This window comes from Empidonax traillii, unplaced genomic scaffold (assembly GCF_003031625.1).
Source record: "Empidonax traillii isolate 1590-97213 ecotype Southwest subspecies unplaced genomic scaffold, ASM303162v1 scaffold564:size436517, whole genome shotgun sequence".
Lineage (NCBI taxonomy): Eukaryota > Metazoa > Chordata > Aves > Passeriformes > Tyrannidae > Empidonax > Empidonax traillii.
Window position 1 is genome coordinate 39,195 of NW_020955757.1, and position 21,715 is coordinate 60,909.

The following is a 21,715-nucleotide window of genomic DNA, read 5'->3' on the forward strand; positions in this document are numbered from 1 at the left end:
TAATTTCTGAAACACTAAATAAATAATAGAAGTTATGAAGGCCCTGTTGTGGTTGTCAACATACACATTCAGTACGTTCAGTTTGTGCTAATATTTAAAGTTTTGTACCTTGTCTATTAACATCCAAATGCTAAGTTAAGAGCAGAAAAGGAGTGTCAGAATTCATCATATGTCCTTCATAAATCATATGGGAGCCTAGGTTAAGTGAAGTGTGATAATCCCACTCTTGTCTTGGATACTGGAGAGCCTTGGTTTAGCGTTGGAGTGCACTACAATTCGTAGCGGCATAAAGGACTTAAGGATAACACATAGATGTACAAATGCATATCTGAAGTGAATTAAAGAAACAGGGGCTTAAAAAACATCAAAGAAACAGGGACATCACTTATGAGAGGTTCTCTTTGCACAGTTTGGAATTACAGGAAGCCTTTAATGTGAGACTCAATTTTTTCCTCTCACTCTGAAATATCTTAGTGTTGCTACCATGTTGCGTATGGGCTGAAGTATAAATGGGAATTGGGGTCGAAGTTGGCCTGATAACCAAATGAGCAAGGAACCAGGACAAAGTCCAGCAGTCAACACCAGATGTAATAAGTTGTAAAAAATGAGATGGATGGTACTTCTGATAAGTGGCAGCTTGGATGCTCCAAAACTGCTTAGAAATACATAAAGAGGTACATAACACTTCCTGTTTTCATTTCTCTGTGAGCTAATGGGTAGAACAAGGGCATCGATACGCTAAATTTCCACTCTGGTAAGCTTGCAGTATATATACTGGAAAGAAAATTGATGATTTCTGATTCTTAGGCTGTAGAAATCTGATTTTCTTGAGGTAGTATTTATCTGAATTGGATTTACTAATTAATTATCTGCAAGGTAAAAAGTGGTTCTGTCTTCTGGCCCATATTAAAATCAGTAGCTTCAATATGGTGGTAATACATGTAGGGATAATTGTGCTTTAGAGTGGGTTTTTCTTTTAAAAACCAAACTCCAAATGCTACCTTCTCTTTGGAAGAAGAATGTGATTTCATGAAAAGTTGTATGGAAAATTGTTTTGTTGGGTGAAAAGAAATTGCAGAGCAGTCCTTCTGAAATGACTTCTTATTCTTCTATATAAAGGTTTTATTGCTAGTATGTAATGTTGTTGGGGAAAAAAACCTTACTGAATAATGGAATATGACTTTTGTAGGCATTTTCTAACTTTTTAATTGTCAAAACTGTTATCAGAGCATGAAAGAATTAGTATGAATCTTAACAACTGCATTTGCTACTTTTTAGATGTGCAAACAAAATTTACAGCTTTGTGTAGAAGTAAGATGGAAAAAAATTTGCATCTCACATCTTTTTTGTTTGTTTGTTTGTTTGTTTTCCTTTTTATAATAGGGCTTTATTTGTCCTCTTTGTATGAAGTCTCATGGATCAGCTGAGGAGCTATTCAAACACTATGAAGCAGTTCATAATTCTGGCATTGATTCAACTCGTGGAGGGGAAGGTCATCTGTCACCGGAAAGGTGAAAAACAGTACTCATTTGTGCATGTGCTTTTGTATCAGTGTTGAGCTGCTTCTAATTACACTGAAGGCTGTATTAATTTGAATACTTACTTATGTAGTCAGGTATTTAAATGTTCATGCCCTATTTTTCCAACTAGAATTAAAAAGGAGCTTGAAACTTACATTGATATGGATTTGACAATAAATGAAAATCAGATACACATGTTCATGACAATAATTAAGTCAACTGTTTCTGATGCAACTGACAATGCAATATTACAGACCAGAATGATTTTTACAAGTGTTGCAAAAAAATACAGATTCATTCTAACTGCTGACATAGAGCTGAAATATCATCGTTTGAGGGCCGGGGAGGACAACCCTGAAGATAGAGAAGAAACCCAATTTTGTCCCTGGGTAGGTAGGGTACTTACTGGGTAATCACAACATCAGTATTTGCTTAAATAGTTTCCCTTATCTAGTTATTTGCAAATCTGAGAAGTTTCTGTTTGTGCCACTAATCTTCCTTTTGTGTTTCAGAATCTCCATGCTGTTCTTCAGAAATCTTCTCTAACTTATTTTATTTAATTGTTTGGTCAAAACTGTATTGTTACATGCATCCTTAGGAAGCATATCAGGTGGTTTTATTTTTGAGAGCAGCGGTATGTAGCAGGAACTGATAACATGAAACGTTCTCTGGAAATGTTTTACCAAGTAGTTCTACCTGTGTTGGTTTGGGAAGGTTTCTCTTGGGGGTAAAATTTACATAGGTTCTGTTTTGCTTCCTACTAGTTTCCTTTCTGTTCAGTGCTTGTTTTGTACTGTTGTAAATAACAGTCCATGGTGCTGTTTTGTCACACTCCCCCAAACTCCCAGGTTTTACGTAGAATGGTCAGAGCGGGCAGCACAGAGGTACACACCACACCAAGCTGTGGCTTCTGCTGATGCTGGCAAATAGAGAGTTCAAATGTTTTGTCACTAGCAGAAATGTGACCCAAAATGATAATTATATTGTAAGAAATACCTATATTTATGTAACTAACTCAAGAGAGGGTGGTTCTTTGGTGATAATAGAGTGTGGAAGGTAAAATAGTTTAGTTGTTATCCAAATGCAGATCTGTACCTCCCCAGTATTGTGCAGAGCTGGCAAGCCAGTAGGAGCCAGCATTAGCACAAGTCTCGTCTTCATGCGTGAATGATTCCTTCCTTGTGGATAGCAGCTTTCTCTGTCAGCTGCTGCAACAAAAGAGATCAGAATTAGGGGTTTATATAGGATAAAGTGGTGGGGTACTAGTGGAGTCATACTGGGTTTCTGATGTGCACAATTATTCAAGAATGAATATTTCTACTTTGTCTGCTTTCAGTCTTTTTGGAGTAATACAACTTAGACCCGAGGTGATAGTTAAGAAGGATAATAGCATTCAGATGGGGGAATTACTGGTCATAACTATATTGTTTATATAGTTTATGAAATACGTATTTTTTTATTTTTATGTCTGCAAGTTTCCAATGTCAACCAGATGTTGGCTGGTGAAATTTATTTTTTTCATTTTCCTAACTCTTGACAGTTTAAGGTTTTGTTTTCTCTCACATAATTGGAAAAGTGGACAAGGTCAGGGATTTTTAATGGGGTGAAGGGAATCTGGTAAGAGCCATTGTGTAACACATGAGCTATATTTTCCGATTAGTGTGGCATTCTTTAATGCTTCTCAGTTGTATACTTGCTTGAGAAAACTCTCATTCATCATAAACATGTTTATCCAAGACTTGGAATTTTGTATTAAATATTGCAGCCTGCAGCAGGGAGTCACTCCATTAGCTCTCAATGAGTGAAGCTTATGTGTATTTCATAGGACCAAGACTGGGAGGTGAAATTACCTATTTAGTCAATAGGGAAAGTTAGGTGCTATGAATTACATAGTGTCCTCTTCCTCCCAGTCCCCAGTAAACTACTATGATTAAGGGCCAAGAGTGAATCACGTAACTCTCCCCAGTGTGATTCAGCAAGGCCATCAGTACTCAGTCCTAGGATAGAGGCATAAGTGGGGAACAGATTGGAGCATAAGGAGAAAGTAGTAAGGATTTGCCAGCTGGTAGGCTCAGATGTGCTGAGAGCAGGAAGAGATTGTAACACCCCTAGCAGAAAAGGAGGTTTGGTGAGGATTTGGATGACAGGAAGAAAAGCAAAGTTACAGTGTCTATAGTGATCCCTGACACTAATTATCCCCCATTTATTTTCCACTGGTCAGTTAAACTGAATTTCGGTTTTGTCTGAAAACTGTCAAGCAAAATTTTGTGGGGGATATCAAGGCAACTACTGTAGAAAGGTCCTTACATTACAAACTTTTTTTCCCTTCTCCTTCCCCTCTACTACAAACTAGTTTTATACGACTCAAACCCTTTAATGTACTGCAAAGACCAGAGTGTCTTAAATGCTTTAATATTGGAGGTATGGTATATATTCAACCTGATTTCAATACAGTTAACTGTTTCACCTGCCTGAGACACTGTTTATAATCTTAGATGTGAATATTATCTGATTTACTTACTCGTACTGGTGAGAAAGCTGCTCCCTCTTCTCCACCCACAACCAGTGTACGGGTTTTGGATTACAGCTATACCTGCCTCAGTAAAGTTGTATCTGTAAACCTCTAGTAAATGTATCACACTGGCAGAATAATGTGTTCATAACAAAATTTTCCTCTGGAAAAAATAAATCTACCAATATCCCATGTTTGTTTTATCTTTAAACTTGGTCTGCCTTGGAGTTCTTGCTCTAATAGTTCAAGTGCATGCATTTCACTTGATACTTGATGATCCTGACTTGCTATCAATAGGCTAATGTGGATTGAATCTATTTGTTACCAGTTTAGCTAAGGAATAGCTTGATGTTTTTTTCCTCCTAAGTGTGAGATAACTTAATATCTGTGGAGGAGGGGTAATGCAATACAGCAGCAATAAAATTATGTGATATAAAACTGAATGAATTTGTTGGCACTGGCACCCACGCACATATTCTGTGCGTTGCCACTGCAAAAAATAAGAAAGAGTATTTTTTCATTATATTAATGGCACTTGTATTCTAGATTTGGAGTGTCTGTATGCCAGTAATGCAACATTATCCTTGTATGTATAGTTGTGCAATTCTGTAGGGAGACTTGTGACTTTGAAGGATGCTGTGTGAATCAATTAGTAACAGTTGTAGCCTTGGATCTTGTGTTCTTGCATGACTGGAGGCTTTCGTATGAAATTTGAGAATTTAAAATTCTTAGGCTTTAAATATGCAGACCATTAAATGAATGTGTCTGCCGGGCATACCAAATTGCCATGTGGATGAAAAATTACGTAACTTTAGAAAGGGTAAATGTAACTTTAGAAAGTGACATGTTGTCACTTACCAGTATTCCCTTACATGATATGGGAAGTAAAGGAGAATAAATCTGTCCTTTTTGTAAAAAGGCATGCAAAACGGTTAAATTTTCCAATGCACAGCTTTGTTACTCTGAACTCATGTGGCTGAACTGATGCACTGATTTAGATTTACATTCTGTTTTCCTGAGACCTTTTTCATATCTGTTCCTTTACTTACCCAGTTAATATGTTTGGCATTTTTCAAGTGATATGCAAAATGATATTGATCTGATTTGTTCCAAGTTTGAAAAAAATCTAAAAGTACCTATTCATAATTATGTAAGTTATATTTGGGTAGTACATGGCTATCAGTCCAGTTACTTAACATTATAACCTGTATGTAACTGACAAAATATAACCATTGTGTATTCATTTTCTTCACTCTGTGGATATGTTTATTCAGAGATGAAGTATCACTGCTCCGACAAGAAGTCCAAGACTTGCAAGCTTCACTGAAGGTTGGAAATGTATTTTACTTGCACTTTGTTTTTTGTTTCAAATTGCAAAGTAGTCCACTGTCTGAAGCAACCAAATTTATAGTTCTCTCTTCCCATCTTCTTTTTTGTTTTTGTTGTTATTTTCCCCCTAGGAGGAGAGGTGGTATTCAGAAGAGCTGAAGAAAGAACTAGAGAAATTGCAGGGGCAGCGGCAGCAAGTAATTGCTTTAAAATACTTGAAGCAGGTTTATCGTCAGCATTGACATTGAAGATTAATACCTTTTTTGTAAGGCACGTGGCCTGATTTAGTTAGTTCTGTAATTTAAATATTGACATGTTCTTGGTAAAACAAAGCTAGTTATCGCTCCACAATGTAACTGGATTTATAAATGTGAAGAGCAAAGTCAGAATAGGTAATGATTCCTCCATGCTACTCACTACAAATTCAGTTCAGACTTCTGTTAGGCTTATTGAGAACTTAGATTATTAAATAAAATAAATTGAATGTGGTGTTTCATTGCTTATGAGAAAGGACAGTGAAGTCTTTCTTGTAAAAACTTTTGGAAAACAGCAGTGGGATTTTATAGGTATTCAGATGAGCTCAATAAACAAGGCAAGACAAACTGTGGTCTGTTGTGCCCTAAAGGAAGCTCTCACTTCTTTTATTACTGTGAGCTACTTAGATACTGAATAGTTACAAAGCTCAGAAATTGCTTTCTGACAGAATGCCTTCTCAGAAAGTACTTAAAGATGTCTGTAACCTCTGTTTTTAGGGCAGATTTCTATAATGACAAAAGGAGGGGGAGGGGATTGTTACTGGAGTTTTGCAAGTGGAAACCTTAATAGTGTATTGATATATGAAATGAAAAGTCTTTTCCAGTCTTTCAGATATAACTGTTTAAAATCAGGTATTTTTATATTGCTGTGCATTATTTGAGCACAGAAGTGCTTTCCCTGTCTTTTCCAAAAACTGGATGAACTTTGGAAGTAGTAGTTTTTATTCCTACTATCTAATGGTGCATTTATTCTGTTTTCTTAAGGATTCTAAGTCTGATGGATTGACAACAGCTACATCTACAGGTGGCTAACATTTTATTATATTAATTTCTGCACTGTTTTGGAATTTCTTTTGGTGTAGTTTAGGTAACTTAGCAATTTTGGTACATTAAAGAGCTAGAAAGCTGTCATGGTACAATTACCAGGAAAAAAAGTTATTGTAAGAGCTATTAAGAGCTATCTATCTTAAGCAATAGTCTGGGGAAATGTTCCAGAGGCTCAGGGTTTGAAATTTCTAAAAGCAAGACAGTAGTTCTCCTGACTCTGAAAGTAGTACTCATGAGTCATTTTGGACAGCTGTTAAATCGCTATATATTCAAGCAATCAGATATTTAAACGATAGCATTTGTCAGGAGTGGTTTTATTTAGTGTTTTTCTTACTCATCGCTACCAAAGAAAACATTTAAATTTGTTTTTGTTTTGCAGACCACTAATTTTTGCTCTACATTTTTCTCCGTGGGGCACTCATAGAATAACGTTTTCCCTATGTGCACATAAACTATTTGACCGATACTGATTAAAGCTTTTAATCACAATTCGGGGCTTGGAATTCAGCAGCATGTTGCAGTGATCTGAAGGGCCATTTGTGACCAGTGAAAACCAATATGTACTTAATCCTGCAGAGCACACAACTAGTGACAGGTTCCGGCATAACGCTTGTAGATATTTAATTTCAGTAAAGTTGTTCACTTTGCTAAGCTGATTGGATGGTAAGGGATTTTGGATACGTATTTACCTGTTGTGGTTAGTTACGGGCATGAGGAACTGTATTGTCCTAGTTCTTCCAGAAAATAATACTGTTCTTTTTATGGAAATAGAATCATTAGAACGGCAACTAGAAGAGATCCAAGTAGAAAATTTTAACATTAAGCAAATGAAAGACTTATTTGAGCAAAAAGCAGCGCAACTGGCCACTGAAATTGTGGGTAAGTATATTAATATGAGATCTGATTCTGTTCTTTACTTGTGCAGCTTTTGCAAGGGATTTATTCAACTTCCTTCTTACTAGATCTTAAATCAAAGTATGATGAAGAAATCAGCCTTCGGGAAGGTGCAGAACAGAAAGTGACAAACCTGAGACAAGAACTGCAAAAAGAGAGAAGTACAGTGGAAGACTTAAAGACAGAGCTGGTATTCACATCACATTAATGTTTTTGTTATTTTCAAGTCAAGAGAGGGGCATACTTGAGTGCTTGTAAACACAGTTTTAAAGCAGTCAAACTCTGTTGTACATCTGCTTGTGGGCTGAGAAAGTTCAGAACACCATTGTTTCTGATCTGTTTCTCTGATCTACATTTTCAGTGGTTTTCTAATGAGAAACTATATGTTTTTTCTGTCATATGGTAAATTAATTTACCCTTCATTATGTTCTAGCCTGCTTGTTCGATCATAGAATCAACTGGGTTGGAAAAACATCAGAGATCATCAAGTCCAACCCTTGATCCAACACTGTTGTGATTACTAGACCGTGGCACTAAGTGACACATCCAATCTTATTTTAAAAACCTCTAAGGATGGTGAATCCACCACCTCCTTGGGCAGCTCATTCCAATGTCTGATTACACTGTCTGTAAACCTCCCCTGGCAGAGCTTAAGACCATGATGCGCTACCCTTTAGAATTTTTGCAGGGTATTACACATATAGATGTGTTGTGCAGACCTGTACTTGGAGCATGCTATTGCTGACTTCCACAGCTATATTTAGGTCACCCTTTTTCCATGAGGTTATGCTTTGGCTGTCCCTGGACAGCTGCATTTTTAAGAAGTGCTCAGAGACATGTTTTGTGGCATGATGGCTGAAAGACTGGCAGTTGTCATCATCATGTCTGTGTTAATCTTGTCCCTCTTGTGCTTGGCTGATAGTACCAATGTGTGTGTATTGTAAGATTTTGGCTCCTGTTGACTTTTATATGCAGCCATGGCTCCAGGGAGCAATCCCAGTGACTCAGCAAGTTGGGCCACTTTTAAATAAGTCATGAAAGGAAGTTCCTAGTTTCTCCCACTCAGCTTCTGCTACTCTGGAGGAAAGTAGGACTTGTTTATCCCCCTTATTTCCCATAGCTGACTGCCCTGAAGAGCCTCTTGGCCATTTTTAGATCTGGACCTATCCATTCCTCTCTGTTCAGTTGTTTCTTCTCTTCCCTTTTCCTCTGCATTCTTATCCTTTTCCTGTACCTTTTCTCTTCTAGAGATGACAGCACTCTTTTTCTCTGCTTTCTTCAGTGCTCATAGTTACCTTCCATCTCCTTTCCCTCCATAGTGCTTCATGTTGAGAGAAGTTAAGGTGCTTTAGATGCAGCTACCAGCAGATTTTACCTGTGGGTTTGGTATGAGACATCAGCAACTTGAAGATAGTGTCTTCAAGACATTTCCTTCAGCCGCCCTTTTGTTTTCTGTTCTTGTGATTTTCTGAAACAGTTCTAGAAGATGAGGCAGTATCCTGTATCTAACCATCTACATACATAAAAATTACAGAAATTTAATCTTTGAGACATTTTCCCATTTTGTCAGATTTGGTTCAAATCAGTCAACAAGTTAGAAGTTTAGTAGGCAAAAGCTGAAAACCAGTCCTTAAATCCTGTTTCCTTTGGAAATGATAAATACTTCTCTGTGGTTTTGTTTTGGGGAGGTTTCTTATCTCTTTTTTTTTTTTCTTTATTTTCTTTTCCCCCTCAGCCTAGCTGTGATACACTATATGTCATCTTGTCTATAAATTGCTGATTTGATAGATTTTTAGAAATTACATTGACACTGGAAGCATGTCTGCCAACATTATGTTGCTCACTGCTATTCAACTTTTCAGCTTCAAAGGCCTGGTGTGGAAGATGTGGCTGTTCTGAAAAAGGAGCTGGTCCAAGTTCAGACACTGATGGATAGAATGACTCTGGAACGTGAAAGAGAATCTGAAAAACTGAAAGATGAGTGCAAGCACTTGCAGGCAGAGCAGGCTAACTCTGAGGTAATAATCATACCTAAAGATGTGTGTTCTAGCTTTGTCATGATTATCATGTGAAAATGGAATATATTGCTTAATCATTATGAAAAACTCTTTTTCTTAATTGAATCTTCTCATTTATCTAATAGGCAGTAAATTGCATAATTCTGTCAATATTCAGTCTCCAAAAGCCCCTGCGCTTTTCATTGCAAAACCTTTTCTTGGCATAAAATGTTATTACGAGATCCCAATAGCACTGGAAAAAACCCAGCAGAGCTGTGTTCTTTCTACAGGGAGAGATAAATAGAGCAATACCTGTGTGATTCAAAGGCTTGTTTCTCTTATTGAGCTACATGCAGATAAAAACAGTTGTTGAAAATGATGGGTTTGGTTAATGTTTGAGTTGATGTGCCTGCAAATGGATGCTAGAGTGTTAAAATACATTAAAAAAAGATTAACACAAGATGGATGATAATTTCAATATGCTTATAGGACATATGTAATTCTTGAACTTACACTAGATTTAAACATCTCAATGGATATTGTAGACTGGTTTTCATTCTTTTTTCCTGGTTTTTCCTTTCAAAGGGAAGACCTTTTTGCACCTGTTATGTAATGGAGGAAAATTTTGTGTGTAAGGAAAAAATTTGTTGTGCGCACATATACCCCCACCCTCCGGTCCCCTGCATAATGGCCTCCAAGTGTTGCTTCTTACCGACTAGAGCAGAAAGTGAGTGAGTGCCAGGCCTCACCGTGTCTGAAGATCAAGGTGTCAGGCTGCCACCTCTAATGTTTCCAGGCAACAGCACCTTGGTTTGTCTCTCTCTTACTGCAGTCTAAAGTATAAAATAAAATCTGTTGTTCTCATAGTATTTTTTTAATGCATATTACATTTTCGATCTTTTCCTGGATTTGTGCTTTTTAAATTCATCACATATAGAAAGGGACATCGCTATCTACTTGAGTTGCTGATTTCTTCAGAAGTACTTTGTGAAGGCTCACTCTGCTTTGTCTGAGTCAGTGGAAGAAGTTTTAAATCGCTGATGGGAGATTTGAAAACGTTGGCCCATTTTTTATGTTTTTGTATATGGAATTGATTATAACTCTGTATTTAAGGAAGCAAAGTAACTGCCTCTCTCATAGCAGACATTCAGTTTTCTTGGTTTGGGTTCCTTTGCTTTTCCACTAGTGAACACTTCCATACAAGATAAAGAAAAAGGGATGCAACAGTCAGATTTGGATCTGTAAGAGATCTTCACTCCTCAAACTGTCTTAAATCACTCCTAGCTAAAGCTTGTTCAATGTTTACCTTGATAGTGACGGAAATCTCTGACAGAGATAATGGCAAGAAATTCTAATAAACACACAGTATCACAAAAAGGCTTTTATATAACCTATAATTTAGTCTATTTAGGAGTTGTTAAATCCATACCTCTCTTGTTAGGTGTTGTTGCATGTCGCTGATGAGTTGGTTGATATGGTTTTACTCATGGATGACTTGACTGTGTTACAGTCTTCACAGAAGACAGTCAGCTGTGTTTGAGACTTTTTGATTTTGTCCCCTACCTCTTCTGTTGTCCCCTACCAATGCAGCAATGCCAGCAAAACTTGTCAGTGCAGAGCTGTGGTCCCTCATAAAATCGGGTCCTTGCAAAATTCTCCGGCTTACGTGAGGGAATGCTTAGAGTTTCTCTAGGACTCCTAGTATTCTCTCTCCTGTTGAGATTTGGGGATATGAAGAATTTCTGACATACTTTGTTCTGGGGTTTCACGTACCCTAGATTTTAGAACTGAAGTTTTAACTTTCTGTTTCTTCATTTGCACTGTAGAGCTTTAGAGAAATATTGCAGGGTATTATTCCAAATCTTTCTGTCTCACTCCCCAATGGGTATGTTTAGCTCTAGGAATTATAGTGTGCACAGTATGTACAATACAGTATGTACAATATGTATAGTATTATACTAAACATGAATCTACCATTGTTTTCAAGTTAAAATTATGTATGCCAAGTGCTTCATCAGATATGAAAAAGGAATATCAAGTTGGCATTATGAATATAAAGTACTATGCGGCCATGTAAGTTGCTGCATAATTGTAATTTGGTTTTAACTGTGTGATCCCACAACTATGCTGCGGAATTTAAGTTTCATTTCAGAATACCGTCTTTTTAGTCCTTTTGTGGTTTTGGATATTTAGTTTTGATGTGAAGATGAAATGACAGTGACGTGGGCATAACAAAAACCTTTCATCTTGAAAACATTTTCACAGAAGCATGAATTGCTCCTGTTCCCCCAGATTAGGTATGTTGAAGTTTTGACAGAAATAGCCATTTTAAAATTTAGCTATCAAGTGCAGCCTTTAACAGGAAAAAAGACAAGCAGGCTTTTTCAGTCCTTCTGGAAGTGTAACAGCAGATGGGGGAGAAGGTAACAGTGAAGGGGGGTAACATCAGACTGGCGACCTGTCACTAGTGGGGTTCCACAGGACTCCATCTTGTGTCCAGTACTCTTCAACATCTTCATAAATGTCTTGGATGCCAGACTGGAAGGGATACTAAGCAGGTTTGGAGACAATACAAAACTGGGAGGAGCTGCTGATTCCTTTGAAGGCAGGGAGACCCTGCAGAGAGACCTTGACAAATTGGAGGACTGGGCAATCACCAACCATGTGAAGTTTGACAAGGGAAAGAGCTGGATTCTGCACCTGGGATGGGGCAACCCCAGATGTATGTACAGATTGGGGAATGAGATGCTGGAAAGCAGTGCCATGGAAGGGGACCTGGGGGTCCTGGTCAGTGGCAAGTTGAATCTGAGTCAGCAGTGCCCTGGCAGCCAGGAGGGCCAACCATGTCCTGGGGGCATCAGGCGAAGCATCACCAGCCAGTTGAGGGAGGGGATTGTCCCGCTCTACTCTGCACTGGGGCAGCCTCACCTTGAATATTGTGTGCAGTTTTGGGCACTGAAATGTAGGAAAGATATTAAGCTCTTAGAGAGTGTCCAAAGGAGATCAGTGAAGATGGTGAAGGGCCTTGGAGGGGAAACCATATGAGGAGTAGCTGAGGTCACTTGGTGTGTTCAGCCTGGAGGAGACTGAGGGGAGACCTCATTGCAGTTACAACTTCCTTGTGAGGGGAAGGGGATGGGCAGGCACTGATCTCTTATTGTTGGTTTTCCCCTCCCCTTTCCTAAACAAAGCCATTGGAAACACCTAAATATTTTAAAACAAATTTGAGGAAGTGTGTCTACTAACAGCTTTTCTGGCTGCTTATTTCCATCTTTCAAAGTCCATTTTATTTTTTCTGCTCTCTAATGCAGATACTTAAATTTGAGGTAAATATCTTTGGAAAGGATTTTATTCTTGTCACAGATTTCTGTTGTATCAAGATAATTTCAGGAGGTTGTTAAACAGAAGCATTCCTGATTTTTTGTTGATTCATTAATCATACATATCAACAAGAAAATACAAGGAATGAATATTTATCCAGGATATATTCCCCTGTTAAGAGTGGAACGTGGGATGGGCTTACTAAATTGTGAATGAGAAATGAATCTTTATGCATATAAATTACAATTATAGTTGGAAAGGCTGCAGTGGTGTCCTTTGTAAGTTTCTGCACATTTTCTGTATTACATTCTCTCAGTATGAAATATCCATACTCTGTTTTGTGATAACATCCTGGAATGTTTATCTGACAAAGACAGATCCTATGGTGTGTTTTAGCTAATATCTCTGTTATGAAACAGCTTTGTAAATCACAACATTACAGAAAGTCATTTAATAACTATATGTAGTCATATAATGTGTTCATATGTTCTCTTTGGTGTTCCTTTTTCTGTAAGGAGGTTGTAAATAGTATTTGTACTGTCTTCTGTTCTACTTTAGTTCATTCTTGAATTCCGTATTTATACGTTTGTGCAGAAATCTGTGGTTACAAGAACAATAGGAAGAAAAACTTATTTAAAAAGGCCACTATTATATAGTGTATTTGAAATGAGCGCACTAATACACAGCACACTTTAGAGCAGCTATGCCCTAAAGTGCCTCTCTTTTCTTCCATTACTGTATTCAGATACCGTGCAGTCATTCATATATTCTGTTTTGTACTAGTGCTGTTTAATGGGGTAGTATTGCTCCTCTGATTGTGCTGACCTCCAGCGCTGATATGTCCAAAAGTCACATACCAAGTTTGTATCAAATGCCAGGCTTGCTTCTAGTGCCTTTTGCCGTACATTGCCCTTATCAGGGCACCCAAGATTTTGGCCCAGTAACTGCAATGATTTGGAAAAGTTTCACTTGAGCTAGAACCGTGATAATGATTAATAGATAATGTGTTACAATTTTCATCAGTTTTTGAACTCAACCTGGCATTTGCTATTGGACTGGATCAGATTTTTGTCTTCTGAAATGGTACATGATTCGAACAAATCTCAGATGGGAAATTATGCCCAATGGTACTTCTGTAGCTGATGGTGCTTTGAGATTAGTTTACAGGTGACTTTTTTCTTAAGCTGTTTATTTGTATATAAAAAGCTTTTTATTTTGCAACCACACATCTTGCTTTTGTTGGATTATGCATGCAAAACTTTGTTTTAAATGTGGATTTTTTTGTTTGTCTGTTCAGGCTACCATTAATCAGCTAAGAGCTGAACTTGCCAAAGGACCTCAAGAGGTGGCTGTGTATGTTCAGGAGCTGCAAAAACTTCAAAGTTCAGTCAAAGAGCTAGAACAGAAAAACCAGGTGAGAATGCTATTCTTTCCTAAGCTTGTCAGCTCACATTAAAATGGAAACACATCACACATTGCCTTGGGAAGCACTGAAGACTAACTTCACTTCTTGATGTTGCAGAAGTTGAGAATTCCTTTGCCATTTTGCCTAACGTGAGGAATACCATAACATGCAAGCAACCACTATATTTTAGTGACCTTCATGTGCTACAACTGACATCCTTAGGGTTGTTGTGACTGCAGATTTATGCAGTTTATGCTTACATATCGTTAAGCTGTATTGCCATATCACACGTTAAAAGAAAAAAGTTGTACCCTGTGAAATACTACATTTACCTAAAAATCATAATTTGAAAGATATTTTGAGGTATCTTCTTTGGTTTTCCAGTTTCTTAGATTTTAGGCTGTACTCGTGCCATATTTTTCTGGCCATTTATCATAGTCATAAGTGGTAGAAAATGGAAATAAACTCCAGAAACTTCTTAGCTTGTAAATATTTCTTGAGAACTGTTATAAGAGCTCTTTGAGCTTGCTGCATTTTGTATTTGCATTTGTACGTCATGTATTGTGGGGTAATAAAGGAAAGGCAGGAAAGGAAACAAGACCAAAATGTATGCTGCTTTTTGTTCCATAGATACGTAACATTGTGTATGAACTACACATTGCATACGTGTATTTACCAGCAACCTCTTCAGTCTTGGAAAACAGGAAAGGACAGGGGCCAAACAGAGCGTATTTAATGTAATCTAATATTAAAGCAGTATTTGCAAAGAATATACGAAGGTGCAACTAAAATTTGGTAAATGAAACTACCTTTAGTAGGACGACTCTGCTTGGCTTACTAAATCAGGGGTGGAACTGAGATGAGAATTGTCATGCTATAATTTTCCACAGACCAGCAACAATGAATCAAGCTTTTGGCAGAATTATTGGTATACAGTATAGAGCCCTTTCCTGAATATATTGCTATTTCATTAACAATGTGGAGTAAAACAGATTGATGCATAAGATAACCACACTTTAGGAGAGAGTCCTCTGCTACGTCAGGTTGATGACAAACACCGCTCGAGGAATAGGAAGAGAAGTGGCAGTGAGCTACTTTTCCTCTTTTCAGATTCAGTGACTCGAAGCAGTTTACAGCTATCTCTTTATGCAGTTTTTTGAAAGACGGTATCCAGAAGAATGGTATACTAGCTAAGGAATCTTGGCCCTGGAGGAGTTGTACCTAGAATTGGAAAAGGTAATATTAGCTTCCAATAACAGAAATTGCTTCCACTTTGAACAGTTTGACATCCTTGAAGAAGCTGCCAGGGAGGAAGGAGGAGCCATTAATTCAGGATAGAATATATTATATTTACGATAGGTAGAATATAATATATTTTATATACATCCATTTATAATCCAGTTGCAATGCGGGAAGATATTTTTATGTGTTGACGCAGAGTTTTTCAAGCTCATGTACAACGTCAAGCAAGCAAGCTTTTTCTTATATTTTCAGGAGCTATACTGAGAAGAACAGGTGACAAGTATATAAGAGCAGTTCTCTGAAACCAGGAACTACCTTTTCTTCATTTTTAAAGCACTGTAATTATGGAGCTTGGCTTGCCTTGCAGAGGCCAGTAAGGGCCTGTAGCCTGGAAGAGGCCTAACGTATAAAACCAGCATAATCCCTGAAGTATAAGACTTGCTGTAATTCTAAACCCATTGCATGGTTGCTTTTTTGTTTGGTGATTTTTGGTTTTGGTGTGTGTTTATTTTTTATTTTTAGGATGATTGTGATGCATAATTTATGGGGAGAAACTCAGTGTTTACATAGTTTCTAACCTGTTGATGTAAATATTTTGAAATTTAGTCAGTGGTCACAGAGTTTGTTCTTTGATGCCTGACCACTCTCAGTACTAACATGTATTATGTGTAATTTTCTAAGGAACAGTTATAGCAGAAGGGATCAGTGTGGTGTTTTCCTTGTATCTTGTGAGCTTTGAAGGCTCAGGATTCTTTGTTGAGTGCTGTAATATACTGTCATTCCCTGTTTCTTTTCTGTGGAAATCAATCCTCAGGGAAGAGAGGTGGCTTGTATGTGCTTCCCTTAGCTGTAATGTACCCAGCTGTGATGAAGAAACTGTGGTGTGTTAGTATTTCAGGAACACTACTCACTACAAATGTTAATAATCCTGCCTGGTCTTTAATGAATCTCTGTAATGAAAAAGGGAATTACAGCTTTATTTTATATTCTGAGTGTTAAATATATTTTAAAAGCAGTGGAAGCCTTGCCACTGTCTTCAGTTGGATGAAGATGGATGAAATCTATGTGATTTTTATGTGCTTTATTCCTGCATTTTTATGTACGGATATATAAAAATTGTTTACCTTGCAACAAGTTTTATTTTTCAAGAAAATTTCCAAATAAACTTCTTTAGGGCTAGAATTCAATAGCCAGACTTTATTCTTGAGCCAGAATTTTTTGCTAAGTTGTATGCTTTGTAAAGTTTTTGAGTTTTTTGGTTTTTGGGTTTTTGTTTGTTTGTTTGTTTTTTCTTTTATGGCCATAGGGCAGGAATTGTATTTCTTCTCACGTAGTTTGCTGGACTGATAGAGTTGTCTCTTGCAAGATGGCTTGTTTTCTTTTTTTTTTAAATCTATTCTTTTATCATGATTGTAAAATAGAAATATCTGTATATGGTTTCTAATAATATCGTTACAATTTCTTGAAATATGTAAAGAACAAAACTGTTCCACTTACTTGAATATTTTGCACTTTTTTTTTCCTGGCAAAACAGAGTTTGTGCCTGTATACTGTGCAGAAATGTGCTTTTAAGATACCCAGGGTAGGTAGAATTGCACCACTAACTGTCTTATCATTGGAACAGTGTTATTCCACAGATGAAGAACTGTTTGAAGTTTTGATGCATAAGACTGACCTCAGTGTTGGCATTTTTTCAGGCTGACATGCTAGAAGTGTTCTCTGTTTTTCTGTATTTTAACTGAAGGAGAACTGGAAAATGTAGTAGTCACTGAAACTGCAGAAAGAACACCAGCCTTTAAAAAAGTTGTGCATAATAATGCTCCATAGAGATGGATAATAGTAAGGTACTACAATAAATGGAATCTCCTTGTACATTCCAAGAAGATGGAATGAATTATCTGTGTTGAATGACCAGGGCCACCCTGCAACTGTATTTCTTTGCTTCAGAAAGTACTGATGGAAAATCAAAATGGCTGTCATGGATTCTTTGTCTTGCTTAAAGATTTCTGAAATTCTAGTTAGTGCTTCATCTGAGCTTGGGGGAAATCCCAAACTTTCTGGAATTATGTATTGCCCATTAAGATATTTAATTTCTGCCTGAATGTTACTTTTATTAGTTCCTGAAATTTGATCAAAAACCTTATGTAGTAGCTGAAAATTATCTATAAATATTTTTCCCCCAATATTGACTTGGTGTGTAAATTTGATTCTATGACCTTAGACCCTGCAATATTTACTGTTAATGTGGTATTAAAATCTGGCACTCAGCAATGTTCATGTCTTTCCATAAGGGAATCCTGTTTTTTAGTGTTTTCACAATCAAAGCAATGATCCTCTTTGAGCTGATTTGTATACAAGGAAATTAGGTTATACAAATTAAAATGTAAAAACATAGTCTTCTAAAATGAAGGTTAAATCATGAGTGTTTCATTCTGTGGTTTATCAGTATCACAGATTTTATTAGTTTTCACAGGTTCCCTTCCATAATTTAGATAGCAGATTCATGCTGTTAATATAGTGATGGGGCAAAATTAGGACGCTTCTAAAAATGACCAGCTTGATGACTGCAAAGGATTAGACAGGAATTGAACCACAAAAGTTGGTTAGGGAATTTTGTGCAGGACAATGATACTTGAAAACTTCTTCAGTTTGCTAATAACACAAATTACTATTTCAACTTTTACCCAAGCAAACCCAGTTAACCTTAATTTGAACATTCACAGAAAGCAAATTAGTCTTCACAATACAGAAATAGATTGAGTGGTGTTCTCAATTGGAGGAAGTGAATTTATGTGAGAGTATGAAAAACAGTCTTTCCAGTTGAAACTGTGTGCTGTATGGGCTCCAGAAATAAATTGTGTAATACAAGATAGAGGTCAATATTTTATTTAATAATGTTTTTGAGCAAGTTCTTCACTGTTCAACATCGACACTTAAAAAGAAATTTGAATAATGCATTGAATAGCTGCAAGCAGAATTGTACTCGAATTGCTGTGTAACTCTCTTCTCTTCATAGAGTCTGACTGAGAAGCTGCTGAAGAAAGAACAGGACTACACCCAGCTAGAAGAAAAACACAATGAAGTATCTATGAGTAACAAGAACGTGCAGGCAAGTTTTCACCAGAAGGACCTGGACTGCCAACAGCTTCAGGCAAAGCTGTCTGCATCTGAAGCCTCGGTACAGAGATTACAGACAGAGCTAGGTGAGAAGGGGGAAGCAAGCCAAAAACTTAAAGAAGAGTTATCTGAAGTAGAGACAAAGTATCAGCATCTCAAGGCGGAATGTAAACAGCTCCAGCAGCAGAGGGAGGAAAAAGAGCAGCACGGCCTGCAACTCCAAAGTGAGCTCAGTCAGGTAATGTTCCCTAAGCCTCCTAGACCATCCTATTTGAATGATTCCTTAAACCATCCCATCAGGGCTCTTTAAACTACATGCGTATTTCTTAAGCACACACATTTGCATTTCCTTATTTTAAGGAGAACAATTAACCAGTACTTGTATTTGAATAAATATAAAGCTAGCTGGTACATTAATAAATATGAAATATTTTTTCTAACACTGCAGAAAATGATATACAATTGCCTCTTCCCTTTAGAGAAGTAAAGAAAAGAACAGGCAAAAAGAAGAGGCTGTGATAAGAGTGCAGAAATTCTTTGGTATTTGTTTGATATTGTGTCTGAATCTTTTTAGGAGGTCAAGATTCTTCTCAGGGGCAAATGAGGATAGTTGTAGCCCCCGAGTCACAGTCGAACTCGTCAAGATCCACAGTTATAATCACCTTTCAGCATTTTTTTGTCTGGGAAGGCTAATGTCATTTTTGTCTGTCTGTAGTATAATTCTCCAGAAAGGGAAATATCTTACTAATTCTGTTCTATCTAGGACTCTTCTTAAAACTATATGATTTTGGTTTTAAAGATTTTAGAGTTGAATGAGCATAAACTTTGTAGCTTATTTCTCATGTTTTGATTTGACTTTTTTTTGGTACATTAATAAGAAAAGGCTCTTCTGAGACAGGGTTTTTTGTTCACTCTTCTTTTCTTAGAGTGTTAAATGAACTCTTCTTTCATACCACAGCTTTTCCTCTCTTCTTTTTTGGTTGATGCATTCCCTGATATAAATGAAGTATTGTCAAATGAGAGAGCAGGCAGCCCAGGATATTGAGTTTGCATGACAAATATGGTAACAGACAACTTCTAAGAAGGTGGCAAGGTTAATTATTCTGATTGAGAAGGGTAGCTGAAGCAATAATGAATTAAGGTTATGAGAAAATTAAATTCAGGTACAGTAACAGTTCCACTGCTAGTAGTAATTTACTACTCTATAGGAAGTTTGAGTTTTACTAGACTGTTTTATTAGAACTGAATAGTGCTTGATTTGCTTTAAGATTGAGTAGTGACTATAGTAGGGAGTGCTTAATGTGAAAAGCTGGGATAAAGTGAAGTCTTGAGACTGCTTCCTTAGTGTGTCTCCACAAACAACTTCTCTTTATGTTGCTGATAGCTGTGAGAGCGCTCAGAGCATACATCCCACAACCAGAATCTGTTGTTCTGCTGAGTCCAATGACTTATAGAAGAAACACTTTGATATATCATTGAACATAGAACAATTGGGACCAATTGAATTCAGTTTAATCTAGTTTATCTTTTTTGGAGACTAATGTGTTAAACTGGAGAAATCCTGTCCAGTCCTGAGATGTAAAAAGTAATATCTTTTTTTTTCTTAGTATGGCATACTTCATTTTAATCTCCCTAAAGCTTATTTATTTTAAAGAGAGTGTTTCTTAATTTTCAGCCCTTTGTCAAATTGAAATATATTAGATTGCAAGCTCTGCATGTATAGTTTATCTTGGAAGAACTGTGACTTAGCAAAACTTTGTTTATGTATGAATGACATCTCCAGAATGACTATTCTTCTCCCATCAGTCTTCTGTCAGGGCGAGGGGAGATAATTATGTTAGTTATCTGTTAGGAATCTGGACTTGGTAAAACTGGCTCAGTCTGCCTAGGCAACGTGTATGAAACTTAAGAAACATAGCCAAGACTTTGAGCTTCAATCTGGCTTCAGCCTGAGAGGGTGTTTTCAGGAAGGATTTTTGGGATGGCAAAATCAAGGAGGAGGAAATTGAGTAAAACATTTCTGAATGAATTCCTTTGAAAGGACATGGAGGCATGACACGTTCTCTGGTGATACTATTGAGAAGGAAGACAGTCTTAAGCAAGAACAAGGTGCTGGACCTCAGGATGTATTTTAGAATTGTATAATAAAAGAATAGTGGAGGACAAAAAGCCCTTTGTACATGGTAAAAAATAAAAACCAAGCAGAAACATCTCTTTCTCTCTCTTCCTACAAAGAGGAGTTCAATTACTATTGTAATGAAAAGACTAAATTTCTCATATTTATTCACTTAGTACTTCAGTGGAATTATCTTTTTACGCACGTAGTCCAGTAGTTTACATTGACACAGTGAATTCTGCTTATGAAGGTATACATATAGAGTTGTTTAGTCAAACCACATTTTCAAAGAATCCTTGTCATCTTCTCAAAATTTATTTGCACAGGTGCATGTCTGGTTAAGTTTGTATATTTTTAGAATTTGTGTGACATGGAGGAAGTGATCTTCACAATGGAAGGAAACTTCAGTGATAGTGTTGGTTCCAGCACAGTAATAGGAAGAGGGTAGCACAAGAAAGTATGGACTCCTTCAGTCTTGAAGAAATGTCAATTTTTAATAAATACTGTTGTCGTTGAGAAAATTTTGATCTACTTGAGTGTATCCTTTAAGTATTTTGTTCATGATTTTTTTTTGCATTCTGTAGCATACATTAATCCTTGATTTTATGATTCTGTTTACTTAAACTCCATCTTAAAGTTCTTAAAAAATACTTAACGATACCTGTAATAAAAGTAACTTTTGTAAAATATTGTTTGCTGATTTCCCCCTTTCCAAATATTTTTTCTGATATTAACATAGCCATGAATAGTTACAACAGTTATCTTGTTTCACCCTTTCTTCAATAGATTTTTTTTTTTACCTCTAGCTCTTGTTTGTATTTGTAGTGAGGAGAAAGTATTTATAATTTAGTGATTCTTGCAAAAAAAGACAAATGTTCTTGATTACTGGAGGAGAGATTATGGTCCCTTTTCTTACCCTGTCTTTCTTCTTCTCCTACATCTTTCTTTACTGTGCAGTCACAGTTAGCAATCAGCATCTTGCCCACGAGCCAAACAGCTTTTCACTCACAGTTTTTGTGGTTGTGGGCAGCTAAATAATTTAGCTTAATTTTCTAAGAGAGTAAGTTATGGACACATTTATTTACCTGTCTCCATACCCTTTAACTTTTGCAGTGTTTGATAACTTGAGCCAGATTTTGACAGCTGACCTAAAGAATTCAGTGTTAGGCCCTTCGGTGTT

The 21,715-nt window shown here is 36.9% G+C and overlaps 1 protein-coding gene across 2 annotated transcripts in view; it reads left to right on the forward strand.

The window, feature by feature from the left end:
- Positions 1-21,715, forward strand: part of EEA1 (early endosome antigen 1) — a 67,851-nt gene that overhangs the window by 20,272 nt on the left and 25,864 nt on the right. For both annotated transcript variants that reach the window (XM_027897858.1, XM_027897859.1), the window contains 9 exons: positions 1,384-1,511; positions 5,307-5,361; positions 5,493-5,558; positions 6,381-6,420; positions 7,215-7,322; positions 7,406-7,527; positions 9,200-9,355; positions 13,953-14,069; positions 18,319-18,657. In XM_027897858.1, coding sequence (XP_027753659.1) covers positions 1,384-1,511; positions 5,307-5,361; positions 5,493-5,558; positions 6,381-6,420; positions 7,215-7,322; positions 7,406-7,527; positions 9,200-9,355; positions 13,953-14,069; positions 18,319-18,657 — 1,131 coding nt within the window. The remainder of the gene's footprint in view (positions 1-1,383; positions 1,512-5,306; positions 5,362-5,492; positions 5,559-6,380; positions 6,421-7,214; positions 7,323-7,405; positions 7,528-9,199; positions 9,356-13,952; positions 14,070-18,318; positions 18,658-21,715) is intronic.